At 40.0% G+C, this 18,081-nt stretch overlaps 1 protein-coding gene across 3 annotated transcripts in view; it reads right to left on the reverse strand.

Annotated features, from left to right (window-relative positions):
• The window catches only part of PDE5A (phosphodiesterase 5A), a 123,638-nt gene that overhangs the window by 69,390 nt on the left and 36,167 nt on the right, over window positions 1-18,081 (reverse strand). For all 3 annotated transcript variants that reach the window (XM_019522037.1, XM_019522035.1, XM_019522038.1), the window contains exons 3-7: window positions 17,287-17,376; window positions 5,437-5,508; window positions 3,996-4,085; window positions 2,941-3,078; window positions 312-379 (exon numbers count right to left, since the gene is read on the reverse strand). In XM_019522037.1, coding sequence (XP_019377582.1) covers window positions 312-379; window positions 2,941-3,078; window positions 3,996-4,085; window positions 5,437-5,508; window positions 17,287-17,376 — 458 coding nt within the window. The remainder of the gene's footprint in view (window positions 1-311; window positions 380-2,940; window positions 3,079-3,995; window positions 4,086-5,436; window positions 5,509-17,286; window positions 17,377-18,081) is intronic.

Genomic DNA, 18,081 nt, shown 5'->3' on the forward strand with positions numbered 1-18,081 from the left:
AATGTGTAAGATGGAGCTACAGAGCTAACCATTTTTCCCCATGTGTATTTAACTTCAAAAAACATTGCATAGAAAATGAAGAAAGATTTAAAAAGCAGGCCCTATTCTGACCTCTGATATAGCTGGGTGACTCTACTGAAGCCAGAGAAAGTTGGATGTGTGCATCTCAAGGAAAACCTTAAACCACAAGAGAGATAAGACTAAAATGCTGTCTGTTTGCATAACATGAAAGTTGTTTGTTATGAAAAATGATTGCAAGCATAGACATTTTCATTGGCCTATGATGAACTGAAATTCAGAGCAAGTTTCACCTCTTTAGGACATCAGCTGAATCTTCCAATTCCTCAGACTCCATGTGAAACACACTAGAAAAGGAATCCTGGAAAGGCAAAAGAGATTCTTACTGCAAAGAAATATATCAAGATTGTGGGTAATAAAAATCATAATTAACAGTGACGGCAGTAATAAAGGGAAAATAAACTGCAGTGATTTGTGTGTGCCTTGAGGCAAATTTCATTGCATTTAACACCCCACACCAACATGTCTGGCTCCAAGCAAAGAAATATAGTCACTTTACATCACTGAAGCTTCTTGCACCTCAGCAAAGTTTCTCCGCCCCACAGTGAGCAAAGACATGTTTACAAAGCAACTCCAAAGCTTAATGTTAGTACAATCTCTCTCAACATTCACCACATCGCAGACAGAGTGCATACTGTGCAGACATGCAAACAGTCCAGGAGCATCATGCCACTAAGCCCATTGCATCTTTTTAAATGTATTGAAAAGATGTGGCTCCTTATCATGACAGTATTTCAGCACCTTGTAAATGCTAAGAAATTTAGCCCCAGACGCCACCATGAAGCAACACATCATCATCATCATCTGCATCTTACAGATGAGAACATTGAGACAGAGAAGCCACTGATTGCAGGCTTTGGATGTATTGCATAAAGCATTAAGTTATAGAGCAAGTGAGCAAGCATGCAACGAGGACATAAATATCTCTTCTGTACTCTTGTGCTCCTGGTGCGGCTGTGCAGACCTGTTCTTTCTATGATGTACGTGAGGGATTATTTAACTTACTTTAGACTGAAGGCAACCATGAGGCTATGTTAATACTGAGGTAATGTGCATCAGTTTTATACATTGATATAAATGCACCAAGATCTGGGACAAATAGTAATGTTGAAGTAGCTGCAGTAGTCACTAGTACAGTGCCTCACCACAGGGTAGCAGCAAGAGACCAATTAATAACCGATTACTTTGAACAAATGGTTACCCTGGAATAACTGTAGATATATAATACTTACCTCACCATAACTCAGTTTGTACTGGTGTGTTGTAACTTCTACTGGTGCTGTTTCCTTTTCCTGAAATAATTACACCACATTCTCATAGTTTCATAGTTGGTAAGGTCGGAAGGGACCAGAGCAGATCATCAAGTCTGACCCCCTGCCATGGGCAGGAAAGAATACTGGGGTCAAATGATCCCGGCTAGGTGAATATCTAGCCTCCTCTTAAAGACCCCCAGGGTAGGAGCGAGCACCACTTCCCTTGGAAGTTGGTTCCAGATTGTAGCCGCCCTGACTGTGAAGTAGTGCCTCCTGATGTCTAGCCTGAATCTACCCTCAGTCAACTTATGGCCATTATTCCTTGTTACTCCTGGTAGTGCTCAGGGGAACAGAGACTCTCCCATTGCCTGCTGGTCCACCTTGGCCAGTTTGTAGATGGCCACCAGTTCCCCTCTCAGCCTTCTCTTGTGGCGACTGAACAGGTTCAGGTCCCATAGCCTCTGCTCGTAGGGCCTGCCTTGCTGTCCCCTGATCATGCGAGTGGCCTCTGGACTCTCTCAACACTGGCTACATCCCTCCTGAAGTGCAGTCCCCAGAACTGGATGCAGTACTCCAACTGTGGGCTGACCAGTGTCGCATAGAGGGGGAGGATCATCTCCTTGGACCTGCTCATGATGCTTCTGTGGACGCATGACAAAGTGTGGTTAGCCTTCCTGACAGCGTCCCCACACTGGCGGCCCATGTTCATTTTGGAATCACTAATGACTCCAAGATCTTTTTCTGCCTCTGTGCTGATGAGAAGGGAGTTCCCCAGCCTGTAGGTATACTGCTAGTTCTTCCTCCCCTGGTACAATACCTTGCACTTAGTCAGTATTGAACCCCATCCTGTTTTCATCTGCCCACCCCTTTAACCTGTCCAGATCTAGTTGCAGCCTGTCCCTCTCCTCCAGCGTGCCCACTTCTCCCCACATCTTAGTGTCATCCATGAATTTGAACAAGGTACTTTTCACCCCCTTGGCCAAGTCACTGATGAAGATGTTGAACAGTGCAGGCCCGAGGACCAAGCCCTGGGGGGCCCCACTGCCCACATCTCTCCAGGTTGAAAAAGAGTCGAATTCTAATAATTTACACTAGTGGAGGGATATACACCATGTATCCACTTCTTTTCTACCCTGGTGTAAACATGCCAGGTGCCAATGCCTCGTGGCTGATTTAGCTCAGTAGGCCCTGACCCTGCTGTAACATTTTTTTTTCCCCCAGTTTCTCCTCTTTTCTCTGTTACCTTGTATTATCAGCCCTTGTGTATCAGGCCTATGCCAGAACAGTGCCACATTTAGGTTAAAATGATCCTCCTGGTAGAATCATGCTGACAGATTATGAGCCTTCTATGCAAATTGGCTGTATCAAATCACAGAGAGTCTGATTTAGGGTCAGCAAGTCTGCAAGCAAAGGATGAGTAGGCATGGGAACGGGAGCAGGAGTGAATTAAAGAGGACAGTGAAAAATTAGTGCATTTCCTGTCCAGCCTCTTATTTTATAAAGCAGGCCTCATATGCCAGTTCCTTGTACTTGCTGCAGCTATAACAGAATACAGAAAAGTGAAGGGCTTGGTTCATAGGATTTACAGGTTAAAATGAAGCACACTCACAGGGCAATCTTCATCCACTATGAAAATGGTGCATCTCTGCACCTGCATGAAGGAGATTATAGTTGCAGCAATCTTCTTCAGAATTACTTCCAAGGATTGCTGCTCTTCAAAAATCAAACTAGCAAGATCGAGAAGTACCTGGAAGGAAACCCCCCCACCAAAAACAGCTTTTTGAATTTTCACAGAGAGTAAGTTAAGCAATAGTTATACTAATTGTCCTCCTGGCTCTCTCCCCTGTCTGATAAATTAAAATGCATTCCTATGACCAAAATTAAATTTTGATTATCAGACAGAGAGCAGATCAAGAACCTGTATCACGAACAGCATTCAGTGTGAAGACTCCTAATGAAATTAGGAAGTGTATGTAGCTGCACAATGTCTTAAACCAGAAAGACATGTTTAGGCCCAGAATGGCATTTAGCATTCTGCTTTTCCAAATAAGCCCAAATCTTGGAAAGTATTTTCACTTTACAACAACATTTTTCTCCCCTCACAGATAGACAATATTAGTTATGCATATGTCTTTTCCATATTTGTCAGTATGTGTATACATGCACGTGTGCGCATTTTAGCTTTCACAGCAGTGAAAAATAGATTTAAGTTTTATGTGACGTAGAAATTACTTCTGAATACAGTTGTCATCTACTATGACTAACAGATCTGTAAAAAATCTTACTTCCTTTGTGACACCATATTGTTATAGTGTACAGCTGTAACTTCTGCCGAGGGAATTCTCATCTGGTTAACTGTGCCTGGATTATCACTTAGTGTGTCTAAGGATTTTGGAACTAGGTCTGCAAATCTGACCCAAAAGCTTTTTTCTGAACACTCTAGCAGCAACTTTGAAATTCTACCCTACCAGAAAATTTTGAAATAGTTTCCACCTATTTCTTTCTACAAACCTTTATCATATGGTTTCCCCAAGAAAGAAACAAATTAAAAACAGACAAGGAGTGTCCACCATATAGGAAAAAGCATAAGCTGTACATAACAGGATCTAAATATTACCTTACTATAAAAATCCCCATGTCCCTTAATAAATCTGGTGGTCATACCTGGTTACGCCTATTTTCAAGCAATGAAGTCTCATACAGCTGGGCATTGTGAAGAACAATTCCACAAAATGTTAGATAAGCAGCAAAATCCTGAAAAGCAATGAGATACCAAGATTAATTAAGATGACATTTAACTTCCACCAGCACATTTTTAATACATTTTTTCCAATATCTTGCTAGCATCTCAGTCTTAGGTGAGATGAAGGCACAGACCTAAAATAGTTTCACAGCATATTAAGACAAAAGGTATTTACAGAAGAACAAGAATGGTTATGCTATTTTTCTCTCCAGGATTTCAACCAAATAGAAATATGAGCGTTTATATCTTTTAACAAAAAGCCCACCCATCTGTTATGGTCAGAACTCCAGCAGTATAATTTTGTGATAATGCTTCATGTTTAAGGTTGATTTTGGCAAATCACACAAATGTTTTCTTTGGTTGGTCTTCATTTGTGATTGCTATCTCATCAGGAATCTCCTTTCCAATTTCAAAACAAACTGCTGATATTCCTGTTTATCTAGGTACAGCTTTATCAGAAGGAGGTGGTTATCTAAAACTTCTTAATACATGTGAACGTAATTTCACCCATAAAAAGAAAAATCAAATGAAGATGATGCGAATTTATTACAAGAAGGAATTAAATCTTTAAAACGTGGGTTAGCAAAGCTATGAATGCTTTCCTTTTCAGCAAGGGATTAATTCTGATGTCCTGCAGATGTTCATTATGCATTCCATTTGAAAGGGAAGAGAGTGAATTCTGACTTTGTTATTGCCAAAGTTTAAGTCAACTCCTTCGGCCTGAATTCAACCCTTCTTGGTGCATCACAGCCTGCATATGAAGTCTCAATACACTTGAGGAAAAAAAAACAAAAAAAAAAAACACACCACAAATGAGAGTTCAGAATCAAGATGCTTTCTGCACTGCTGATTATAAAAGATGTGCTTTGACTATAATTTCTCCAATGCCTCATTTCTTTTTTTGCAAATAGTGTATACAGAAATTAAGTTATGCAATTATTTTAAAAGTTGCTTGGCAGCTTTAATGATAATCTGATATTTGTAGTGCCCATTGCGAGATTCTTTTCACAGAAGGTGACCACTGCTGTAAGCTGTTGAACCTGGATTGTTTAACAATACATTCAGTAAATAATGGAGGAGGAAAGAAACCTGACCCCAAAGTAAACTAATTTGCACCCTCATTTCTGAAAACCTCAGAAAGATAAAAAAAATAATTTGCCAATAATTTTTACTTGTTCAAAGATTAGTATAAGTTTGGTAATTTCAAGGTTTCTTGCTGCCATAAAAGAAATCTATTGCTCATGGAATGAACACACGCGCACGCTCGCACACACACACACACACACACACACACACACACACACACACACACACACACACACACACACACACACACACACAGAGTCCACCTATAATAAATACCTTTTCATCTTGCTCTGTGAACGTGCCACCAATTCCAGATTTCTTATTAATAGCTTGAGCCACACCAACAACCTGATGCAATGAAAATCAAATGAAAAATAATCAGGCAATTGTCTAGAGTCTGCCTTTGGACTGTATGGATAGCACTATTTAAAGCAGATGACAAATTCTGAATACAGGTATAATTACATGCCCATGGTTGATACCCTAGATCAAAGCTGTCAAACTTGTGGCTTGCAAGGGATTAAATAGAGGGCTCCAGGCTCTTACCTGACCACTGCTTCCTCCATTGCTTTGACTGCAGAGCAGGGCAGGACAGTGCTGCTCAATGCAGACTACAGCCCTGGGGAAGTCTGCGGTCTAGGGTACCCAAAAGATGTGATGAAGCTGGGAGCCTACAGCTGGGGAGCTTCAGGTGAGGTGGGATGCCCTGCAGCATGTGGGGTGCCTGGGCACACCTGGTGTAGTGAGGAAGGGGTGCCTGGGAGCACGGTCTGAAGCTACTGGCTACTTAGAAATTGGACAGCCTTGCCCTAGATTAAGCTCCAGGCCTACAGCACCCTTTCTACACCTTTAATGTAACCAATGTCTGAACTTTCAGACGTGCTGAATATTAGCATGACTGACAAACTGGCCTCAGATAACAGAGTTCCCATACGCATCATATAATTTATACATATCAAGTCATTCCACAGAAGGTAAAAAGAATAGTTGTTGTTTGAACCAGAAAAAAGTATTTTGTGCTGTTATTTCTGAAATAATTAGTGAAAGCAACAGACTGATATATTTACTACTAGGAAGACCTCTTATGAACAGAGAAGCTAACTGGAATCCATGTCTGTAACTTCCTTAAACATCTGTTAATTCCTTTGAAACAAACAAGATTGTGCATTTTTTTATATAAAAGCCTGATTAGGGTGCTTTACATTCCTGGCCAATTCTTTTCAGAATACAAAACACATCTGCTGGAACTTCTCATTTCAAGTTATTCTCTGTATTGAGATTAAAATTTATTTCTTAAAATGCATAAAATAATCCCCAGTGGTAGTCCCTTAAGAATGGAGTTTCTGATGTTTTTAGACCTACTGAAGATATTCAGCCAGAGAAGTAATCTTTTGATGCAGTAAACTGATTTAGGTGAAAGGTGGAGAATGAATTTAAAAACAATACTCTGCTCAAACATGATGCGATATTTAAGGGCTTAGCCTTAAAAAGTAGAGATGCACCGATACATTGGTCCCATATTGGATCAGCACCAATATAAGGAAAACAGACTGTATCAGCAATCGGCTGGAGTGAACGCAGCAGTGGCAGCTGCCCTCCCACTCCCTCCAGACAAGCCACTCGCAGCTCCATCCCACGCTCCGCCCCGGCTGCGCAGCACCTGCCTCAGCCCCACTCCCTCCCTCACCTCCGGGCCTTGATCTGTGCCCCCTCACACCCCTTCCCTCCACCCTTGCCTCTTCCCCCACAACAGACGTACCAGTCAGACACTGCTCTACAAACTGCCCGACTACATATCAGCTTTCAGACCGGTATCAGCCAATCTGGCTCGTTAAAAATCAGCCATCTGTATTGGCCTAAAAATTCTCTTTATCGGTGCACCCCTATTAAAAAGCATTGCCTAGAAAACAGTACCAAGTGCACCCTGGATTAGATCCACATCCAACACAACTCTGACATGAACCTGAGGTTAGTAAAGGTGGCTGTCTGCTACCTTCAAGCTGTCCTTTGCCTCTGGTCTTCAGGACAGGCCAGAGGAATTCTCAGCTAGCCATGTAAACTGGGGTAATAGCCATTTTGCCACACAGAACTAAAGCAAAGCAGACATACCACAGGCCAAGATTTAAGCCAGGGGTAGGCAAACTTTGGCATGGTGTTAGAGCGTGGCATGCAAAGGCTTTTTGCTTGGCACATGCACCTTGGGGCGGATGGCAGGGAAGGGGCTAGAGCTGCATTGCCACAGCAAGTATCGGATCCCTCGTGGCTCTCCTACCATTTTTCCCTGGCTAGCCAACATCTTACACGTCAAGGTTGTGGATGTTTTTGGCACTCTACACAAAAACGTTGCTGACCCCTGATCTAAGCCATTTCCTCTTACAACACTGAGGAGTTTATTGGCTTACTTTCACAAAGCAGCTGCCCTTGCACAATACTGAAATCTCACATTTAGTCAATCAGTTGAACACTTCTTACATATGACTGAGTCAAGTTTCAGTCTTGTCTTGCGGCAGCACTCCTGTCTCCACAACTAGACAGAGATACTTGCAGGTTGTTGAACAAGACAAGCAGAATTTTAAAAAGTCCAGGGTGAGGAAAATTCCAAACTAATCAATAGAGATTGCTGAATGGATTAACATCCAAAGGAAATGTATACATAATCCCACCTTAAAATCAGGCAATACATATCACGTTTTTCCTCAACATCCTCTTCCCCCCAATCCCTGACAAGCTCACAGCTCAGAGTTTGTGTTGTTTTCCCTCATCAGGTTTTATTTGCCTTTTTGTTTGTTCTCCACTACCTTTGGAGTGGAGAAAGCTGTTGCCCAGCTCTCTGTAAACACTCCTAATAGTAACCAAGCATCCATCTGGCTGCCAGATTGCTAAACTGCTGCATAGCTGAGGGTGAAAATGAGACTTCTGACTAGCACTAATTCCACCTCCCTGGGTACAAGCTGTGATTCTCATGTTTGGGCAGAAATGAAATTTCAGGGTTGCTTTGAAATTGTTCCATCCCCATCAGCTTGCGACCAATTTAAAACCCTGTATTGTACTTCCAGAACATGGACATCTTTTTTGGAAACTGGGAACTGTTACAGAAGCCAACAAAAACAAAGGAATTTAAAGAAAGACTTTCACAGGGGCAAGTATGAAGAATGAGAAAATTTGTCCAAAAATAATTCAGTTGCACAGTAACGATCTATGTTCTTATTGCAATTCTTACAGATATGTATGTGTTGACTGGTGTACCATCCTACAAATTTGTTTAACCTTCTTATGGATCCTGCTTTTATCTTTGTGCTTGCCATCTTCTGCCACAAGAATGATGATAGTGTCATAAATTTACCTTTGTGATTTCATGGTGGACACAAATAGAAAACGGTATGGTAGGAGAAAAGAAAATCAGGTCTTTTCTCAGTGGAGATACTCTTGACTTACACTGCAAATGAGAAGACATTCTGGTCTGGATGTTGCTATTTTTAATTCCCCATGCATTCTGGGTTTTTTTTAAATCTTTTAATAATAGGATTTTTACCAATACTATTTCTAACAGTATAGATATAAATCTACACATATTTCCTACATACTTGTATCAAAAGAAAAAGAAAACGTTGCAGCAAATTGCAATCAGGGAAATTTAGGTTTGATATTAGGAAGAATTTTCTTACTGTGAGGGTGGTTAACAAACACCTCATTGTGATGATTTAGGGATATTTCTGCCCTGAGCAGGGCACTGGACTAGCTGACCTACTGGGTCCCTTCAGCCCTATTTTTCTCTGACCTTATGATCCTCCTATTTAAAATACTACTTTAATCAATTTCTTTCTCTTTCATTCAGCATCTCTTAGACTCGAGTCTAATGTCCCAATCCTTGGCCAACAGAAACTGATTTAACTCTACTGCTTTTGAGGTAGCTAATGTCATCTGACCCCAGCACTCTTTCCTACCCAGGGCAGGGGGGACAGACTCAGTGATCTACTGAGGTCCCTTCTAACCCTAAAAATCTATGAACTGACACCAACCCAGGCTCAGAACCTAACAGAACAGGCCAAAGAACATTTTATATTGTTATAGGTGTAAATCACCAAAGACAGAACTACATTGACAGCTGCAAGAACAGAATCTGTAGAAAAAAAAGTGAATGCATCTAGCACTATTCAAACAGCCGCTCATTAAGAGTACTTAGGTCCTATCTGCATTCTTTCCTGCCATTTCCATCCCCTGCAAAGCTGTAATGGTGGTGAATTAGGGTTGAGAAATTGCCAGTATAGAAGACCATACTATTAATGGTGATATCTAGAATGATTACACACTGAGAAGGCTAAGCTAGAGGTGGCTAATCTATGGCACATGTACCACAAGTGGTACAAGAGCTTGTGTGTGGCATGTGGCAGATCAGGCAGAGAAGAAGCAACACAGTAGCAGGTAGGGCAGGAAGCAGAAAACAGAGCAGCAGATGAGGCAAGGAGCACAGGGCATGGAGCGGAAAGCAGAGCATAAGATTAGGCAGGGGAAGGGGACTGAAGTGGCATTCAGAAAGGGTGCAGGCATAATTTGTAGAATGCCTGCCAAAAAAGTTGGCCCAGATTGTACTAAGCTATGCTAAAAACTAAACTTTCAATTTAATTACATTTTTTAAACATTTCCAACAAACCAGAAATGATGCTCTGAAGATTTGGCTTGATTTGTGAGCCTACAGGTATAAAGTCTGCAGGATTCAAATGATGGTGTTTTCAATTCCTCTTTAGGACAGAAAACATCAAAAGAACTTTTTTGTCTATACATATGAAATTCATTAAAATTCTTATCGTTAAAAAGTAAAAGAGGGTGTGAGAGCAGTTTCAGATTCACAATGGGAAAGATTATTCTTGGCCCCTGGCAGATGTTACATTTGTCAGCTATTATATGAGAGTATTGTGTGACAGATAATATACCAAACGTTAAAACCAGTTCAACCCTGGTTAAAAATGGTGGAACAGCCACAAAGAAGTTGCTTGTGGAACATCAACTTCTTTGTGGCATGGAAATATCCCATGATAATTTTAATGTGTGGCCCACTGTTGTATTACAATTGATGTGATACTCACATCGAACACATGACCAATATAACATCTTCCAAAGTCCTTAGTTTTTCACTAATCTTCCCAGAATAATGGTATCACAAATCATATCATCATTTTGCAGTATGGACCACTGGAAGCGATATGCTAAAAAAATCTATTTTAAATAAGGGCTTGGTTGTCAGATCCATCCCAGTGGCCCAATTTTCCCTGCAGCAAGATTCTTATTGACTTCACTGAGATGCATTTCTTATCCAGCGACCATTCACATAGCTATACTGAGGTGCAGCTTGCTTTAAATCCTTCTGCAGCTGACTCTGAAGAGTAACTAAACTGTTTACCCACTTCACCTCCTTTTGCTATAACCTAGAGGTGTGCAGGCTGCAGTTCAGGTCCTTACTCACACCGCTGGCTTCTTTTTATTTTTATTAGCTGTGTACCACAGTGAGTTAAGACAATTTTAATGAGATCACAGACCAACTAAAGCATCCAAAAGGTGAGCACTTTTGGCTTAGGTAAACACTCTCCCTCTATGAAAGGAAAGCTTGTGGTGTTTAAGCAGCTGCGAGGAACCAGTAAAAACACATGGTTAGTATATACTAAAAAGACCATTTAGCCTCCCCTCATTAGCACTGCAGGTTTCTCTTTCACTGGGGAAGGCAAGCATACCAAGTTAACTTGCTTGTTTTTGGACCCTTATTAACACCCCTCATTAACAGACAATCAAAAGGGGGAAAAGGAATAAAACAATTAGCAAGTCAAGTTTCTCCTGATTAGGGTAAAACTTTTATGTGGATGACAACCTTTAGAATGTCTTTGGTTCAGTGATATGATAAACTTTTAGAAGATATCTTAGTGATATCTCCCATTTCTTCATACAGAATCACCTGTTTTGAAAACTGTATCGGGCCAGACTCTGACCTCATTTATATCCTAGCAAATCCCAGTGAACTCCACTGACTTATGCAAATTTTGGTCTAGTAACAATAATGAGGATAAAAACCTCAGATGTGTATTTTTTAACCAAGTTATTGGGAACTCTCCTAGACCCAGGTAATTAGGAAAAGACATACAGCTCAAGAGGATCTGTTCCAGTCTCTAGGGTAATTACAAAATTAGGACAAATGTTTCTAGAGGAAAATCTTAAATGGACCAGATAGTCAACTGACATGAACTGGTGTAACTGCGTTAACAGCAAGAAAGCAATTCTGGGTTACACAAGCTGAAGATCTGGCCCCAAACTAAAACAGAATGATGTTTGATATACAACCATAAGATGAAAAATACAGAAAACTTGCCTAATAGCTTATATATAAAACATGTGGAATCCACTTTGTGCCTAGCAAAGGATATACGTATTTGGCACGCACTTTTTTTTTCTGTAGTTCTCTATAAGAAGTATGTTGCAAATACCAAAAATCCACACAAATGGTACGGACACATGACTCATTCACAGCGGTGTAACTTGTACTGGCTTTGGACATAGCTATACACTATACCAGGATCCAAAGTGAACAGGCAAGCTGACAGCTGCATGCAGTTGGCTACCACTCTGGCACCTCACCACTAAGCGGTAGGGAGCAGGTAATAGCCTCTTTGTCTCAGGCAAACAGCTACTGGGTAATAAGCTACAGACACACAAACCTACATTATTGCAACTTAAACTGTAGTGTTTTAGTAGATTTTTCCTGGAGTTCTACTAGAATTCTACTAGATTCAAATATGTTACACCAACATAGAGCTGTACCTATTCTTTTTAACAGCAGTGTAAAGGCTAAGTAAATCGGTATAAATATGCCAGGTGTCTAAGCCCAAAATTGCAGGGTGGGGTGGGGAGTGAGGGAAAGCTGCAGGAGGAGGAGAAGGAAAAAAAGATTTCCTTTAATTTGTCAGAGGCTATTATACTCACTATTTGTTTGAAATTGATAGTTGACTCCTAGCCCTAGAAGTGGCAGTGCGCACCTCAGCATTTCATGGAAAACAACTTATTTTTTCATTGCTCATGGCTGTATTCTGAGTTTTATCTGATGCTTCCTGCTATATTTTTGCACATTCAGATCTCAGACCTAATTCTGTGAAAGCTACTTTAGCCCCAAAGGGAGCCAATTCCCTTCTTCATTATTATTTTCTTTTTTGATGACTTTAAGAACATTCTTTTGCTCCCTGAGAAGATTTCATGATTCAGTAAAACTGGCACCTCTAGAAAAATGATCTGCTAAAGCAAGGGATGGTGAAAGGAAGAAGAAAGTCAACTCTATCACCTAAAGAGAAAGAAGCCTATCCATATGAAATAGTGGTCTTTGTGATTTCAAGTTTATTCTGCTTCCCTACTCTTGTAGAAGTGGTGTTTGATTCATGTCTACAAAGCGCAGACCAGGACAATTACCATATCTTCTCACATCCGAGGTACACCTTCCCCCCCACCCCTCCCAAAACCAGCTTCTGGAAACTTGAGTTTCCAAACATGAGGAAATATGGCAAGAGCAGTTTTTGCCACTTACCAAGCAAAAGCAAAAGTGAAGTCTGCATAGAATCCACATAGAGGCTCAGCTCCCTAGCTGCTGCTACTCAGTTACTATTTACTACAGGGGGGCGTGTCTACCTGAGACTTTTTACTGCACAGTTGACTAATTAGCTGCACAGTAAATGTCTCAGCGTCTACACATGCACCCCTATTAGGCTTGAGTAAACTAATTTACTCTGTAGCAGATAGTTCTCGTAAATAAAAGTACTATCCTACCACGAACTAAAAAACTCTGCAGTAGTGCATGTGTAGATGCTGGAGGGGATAGCTTGGGAATGAGGCTACTTTAGTGTGGGGGCTGCCTGCTGGCTAGCCCTGTAATAAAGCTTCTTCATGCTGAGCCAGGGGAAGCAGCCCCAGTCTGGAAGGCTGAGTCCTTGGGCCCCCTGCCAGCCAGGGCTGCTCTGACCCAGCTCCATGTGCTGCACATAAATAAACTGCAGAATTTATTGCTCTGAAGTTAATTGCTTCTAAGTGCATGTTAAAACAGTGCACCTGGGAGTGATGAACTGTAGAGCAATAAGCTCTACAGTTTATTCATGTGCAGTAATAGTACGTGTAAATGTGCCCAGGAATATATTTTCTTCTTCATTCTGCCTAGCAAGAACAAGGGTTGTATCTTAATTGAGGGCAAGCCATGTGCATGAAAATACAATATTTATTTATAGACTCCAGTTTTTAATTAACATTATCATATCTCCTTCTCTTTGTTACCACATGCCTTCACTGGCTGCTGAACTGCCAATATGTACATGCATCAGTTTAAGGACATGTCCAGTGAGTCAAGTGGTGGTATATCCACACTGCAATCAAGCATTAACTCTGTGTTGTTACAGCTGGACTTTTACAGGTATCTGAGTTAACTGGTTTAAAGTTAGCTTGGGTATGTCTAAGCTACACTGCACTCCCTAGACATAACTAATACCTGCAGTGTGGTGTGGTGGGGTGGGGGTGGAGAACTTTCCTAGGTTGAATGACAGGGCTTAGATTTATAACATCAAGTTCAGCAAGACGTTAAGAAAAAGATGTTATAAATAGCACAGCACCCTGAGTTATTGGGAAGAACTACTCAGTGACAGGACACAAGGCAAAATTAAAAACAAAAATAAACAAGCCAAACAATTGGAGTGATCTTTGCCAGAATGAAACATTCACCTAGTAAGCCAGCAGGAAGTTGAATCTCACGTACTTCAGAGCAGAGCGTGGGAGTGATGCTTCAGTTAATTCAGCTCAGAGTTCCTGTAGAAAAACCCTATACATGTTGGAGTGTAACCCAAAGAGGAGTTGATCTAGGCTAAGAATATACTAGAAAAGGGGATCCCAAACTGTGATACACATACCCCTGGGGGCATGCAAGACATCTCTGCGGGGGGTACATATGAGAAATTGTGTAATGGCTGATTTAATTTTCATTATAATAATAACTGGCATTTAAGAGGTTAAAATATAAAACATGCTGGTAGGGTTATGTGGGCAGCTGGTATACCTGGAAGGGAATATGCAGTAAGAAAAGCTTTGGGAACCTCTGTACTAGAGAATTATTTCCTAGAATTTAACATAGACTTGTATCATTGTTTGAGAAATTTAGTATTTTATTCAAACATTGCAAAGAAAGGATTCTGATTATAAAGAGGATGGAGACAGGTGTTTCTCTGTGGCTATACAGGACAGGACTAGGACCAATGGACTCAAGTTGCAGCAGGGGGAATTTAGGTTGGAGATGAGGACGAACTTTCTGACTAAGCTGGTCAAACATTGGAACTGGCTACTGAGAGAAATTATGTAATCTCCATCCCTGGAAGTTTTCAAAAGCAGGTTGGACAGACCCTTGACTAGCATGGCTTTATTAAAGATGATCCTGCTTAAAGAAGAGGGCTGGATAGATGACCTCATGAGGTCCCTTCCAACCGTAAGTTCCTATGATGCTATAAAGGCTTTCTTTCTGCAGTGTGCAGTGGTCTTGGTACACTAAGAATGCTTTTAACTACAGCACTTTTAATCAAAATGTATAAGCAATCTTCACAAGAGAGAGAAGATAACTGCAACAATCCAGAAGTCTGAAATGGCATTATTATACTGAACTGGTATAAGGCTTACAGCTAGAGTTGTAGCCAGATGATGCTAGTTTCGCCTTATGAATAAGGCAAAAAAAAACCCATGGGAACTCTGTGGTAAGTGCTGGTTAATATGAGCTGGCTAATATTTACTCTTAGTGGTGGCCACTGTACTATTGATGATAAGAATTCAGGCCATTTTAAAGTTTTTATTGTGGTTTTTCTTCTTTTATACACACATTTTGTAGTCAGTGTGATTAGCTTAATAAAATGTAGAGTCTAACTATGAAACTTCTACTGACACTTGAGACATTCCAGAAGGAAAATCCCAGAAGGAACTAAATGCTATGCTTCACGTTGCTTTATGTTAATTTCCTGAAAGTTTCAAATAGGAAAGTAGTTTGAAATGGCTTTACTGCTGGCCAGTTTGTTTTTCCCCTTGGTAGAGTAAGACCCAGTTTTTGTGGCTGAATAACTTTCTTGCTTTTTCTTTTAAATGATTATAAATATTGCCAGAACATACCATATGGTGATATCTGATATGGATGGTAGGACAGAAGTTTTATTTAGTTATCAGAGATTGTGCACAGGGGCCTCAGATATCAGAACTCTCTGCAAAGCCCTTTAAGTCAAACTTGACCGTTTGATCAGCTTGCTTCTGTATTATTTCATGGGGAAAAAGGAAGCTCGTTACAAACAAAACTAGCATTGTATAAGCCTCCTATTGCCTTTAAGCCTGAGAATAAATACAGCAGAGTTGTTCAGACCCGGATTTAAAACACATACTTCTACATGGTTCTCTCAGCTAGAATCAGCTTTAGAATAGTTTATTTTATTATTAAACTGAAGTTCTGTAATTCTATTGCTTTCTTTTACCAAGCCTGCCTAAAATCCTTCAGTCTTTCCCATGGGTCAGAACTGCTCCTTCCTCCTCACACTGCAATTTTTAAAAAATTTTTCTTTATTTTTGAGTGACCTTGGAGGACTCCTCATCTCAGACTCCACATGGAAGTTTTGGAAAACCTGAGCATGTTCTACCTCTTTTGAAAAAGTCTTCAGTATCATAGATTTTGACAGTCAAACATACAATTTTCTTTAGATTTTATTTTTAGATAATTTTGTTTCAATGCTAAATATTGCTTTAAAAACAGCAGTGGACAACAAACAGATCAGAAGATAATACTTGCATTTTCCAGGGGCCAGTTTTCAAAGCTTTTCTTTTATGTGAGATGTCTCTCAGATACATAGCAGAGGAGTGGACTTTTCTGTATCTGGATTTTAACTACTGATATTGTGGACCTAAGCAAATTATTTTAGCTGCAAGATAGGGTATTATAGAAGCTGCACTGGCGGGGGAGCGCAGCCTGGGTGTTTTTTGGGTTTTTTTAAGAGAGCTGCTGAAAACAGACTGTAATTTATGGCTCAATTCACCGAATCAAAATCTCATTCCAGAAACGCCCCCGTTCAGCATTACAGTGAGGGTGATAAAAACCTTATGGTTAGTGACTTTAAAAAAGCGTTGTAAGAGATATTCTAGGCCCTCAAAATTCATGCAAATAGGAGAGAATGTAACACACAATTTTCTTTCCATTTCAGCCTTTGCTAGTTAGTTAATTTGTTGGTTTGTATTCCGTATTTTTTTAAAAAGAAGTGACTGCTTTACTTCAACTAGAAGCGCTGTTTCACTTAGAAAGGGAAACTCAGCTAAGATTTTATAGGTTCTTTCAAACCATTAAATCAGTGCCAGTGTATCTAAGTAGGGACTTCTGGTACCTAATTCTCCCTCACATATCAGCAGGAGTGGGCAAGCAGTAAAACATCTATACCACGCCAGCCGAATTTTGGCCATGAATTTATGATTCCAAGTACTCAGTTTATAGCATTCTTGTGTTGTTTCTGTCTATATGTAGAAAAAAAGCAATCTGAGAAAAATATAAAGCCTCCACCTTGCATCAGTCACATGTGCTACCACCACTCCATCAGATATCACAGCCTGGTGTTCTATTTGCTCACTGACTAGTTGCCAACCAGCATCCCGAAGGGGGAGTGGATGTTTGACTGGGATAAAAGTATCAAAAGCATGATCAATGTGTGGCCATGGAGTGTAAATTTCTAATGATAAATAAAGCAGTGAAAAACTATTTTAAACACAAGTTATAGGTAGGAAAGGAAGATCTATTTGATTGTTTGGGTCAGCCAGGGCCATTACTCCCAATTTAATTAGACAATAATTTAGCTAGTTTATTCAGTGAGAGAAGTTAAATAAAAAGTCTCATTTCAAGCACCTATGTCCTTTCACTGATCTGAATCCAAGTTCTTCTGACCAATGCCATTTGGTTTGCATCAGTGAACAGGAAAACATAAAAATATCTGTCACAGAACCCAAACAAATCTATTTCATATTTTATATTGTGTGATAATGATTTACAGCTAAAAGAGTAACACAGCTAGAAACACTGTTGTACAAGATGATCCAGGTATTGCAACTTACCTCTTCCCTGTGGTTCTTTATTGGCATACAAAGAATACTCTGTGTCTTATACCCTGTGATCTGGTCGACCTCTGCGTTGAATCGGGGATCCTTGTAAGGGAAAAAAAAATGTAATTAAATTACCCACTTGCTCAAAGGCTGTTTTCCTTCCTTCCAGTTTATAGGGCTAGAGGAATTCCAACATTCACATAACTGTTACCCAGGGCAACAATGTTTCCATTAGAAGATAGTAACTATGTAAATATAAAAGTTAGTACTGACAGAATGAATTATAGGAAATGTTGTAGAAAATAAATTGTGTATGTATAATATAAGCACTTGTGGATAAATGTAAGGGTTGGAAACTGCTACAAACTTAGGTAAAGCTTTTTCCAGCCTAGATATTTACTATAATAGCTGTATGTGCAAGTTAACTATTTCTGCCTCATTTCCATCCTCACAAGAAATTACCAAACTATTCAGAAAAATAGTCATGGCTAAAAAGGTCCTGAAATGAATGATTTTGGATCTAAAGCCAACAATAACACACATAAGAACAAACATTTGGGAATATATTTCATAGAAACCTATTCCCAAATATTAGAAAAGTCTTTTTTTCACTGTTAAAAGCTGTTTCCAGATCGAACCAAGCTCCTGAATAATCTTACCCTTGATCAATGAAAAGTCTAGCCCTGGAGCTTTAGAGAGGGCCAGTCTTTTAAGGAAAAATAATCATTTACTAAAAACTCATCATTGTTGCTACAAAATATATCCATAATGTCCGTAAAATAGGCACTAAAAAAAAAAAAAAAAAAA

This window comes from Gavialis gangeticus, unplaced genomic scaffold (genome assembly GCF_001723915.1).
Source record: "Gavialis gangeticus isolate Ggan-Ray unplaced genomic scaffold, GavGan_comp1, whole genome shotgun sequence".
Lineage (NCBI taxonomy): Eukaryota > Metazoa > Chordata > Crocodylia > Gavialidae > Gavialis > Gavialis gangeticus.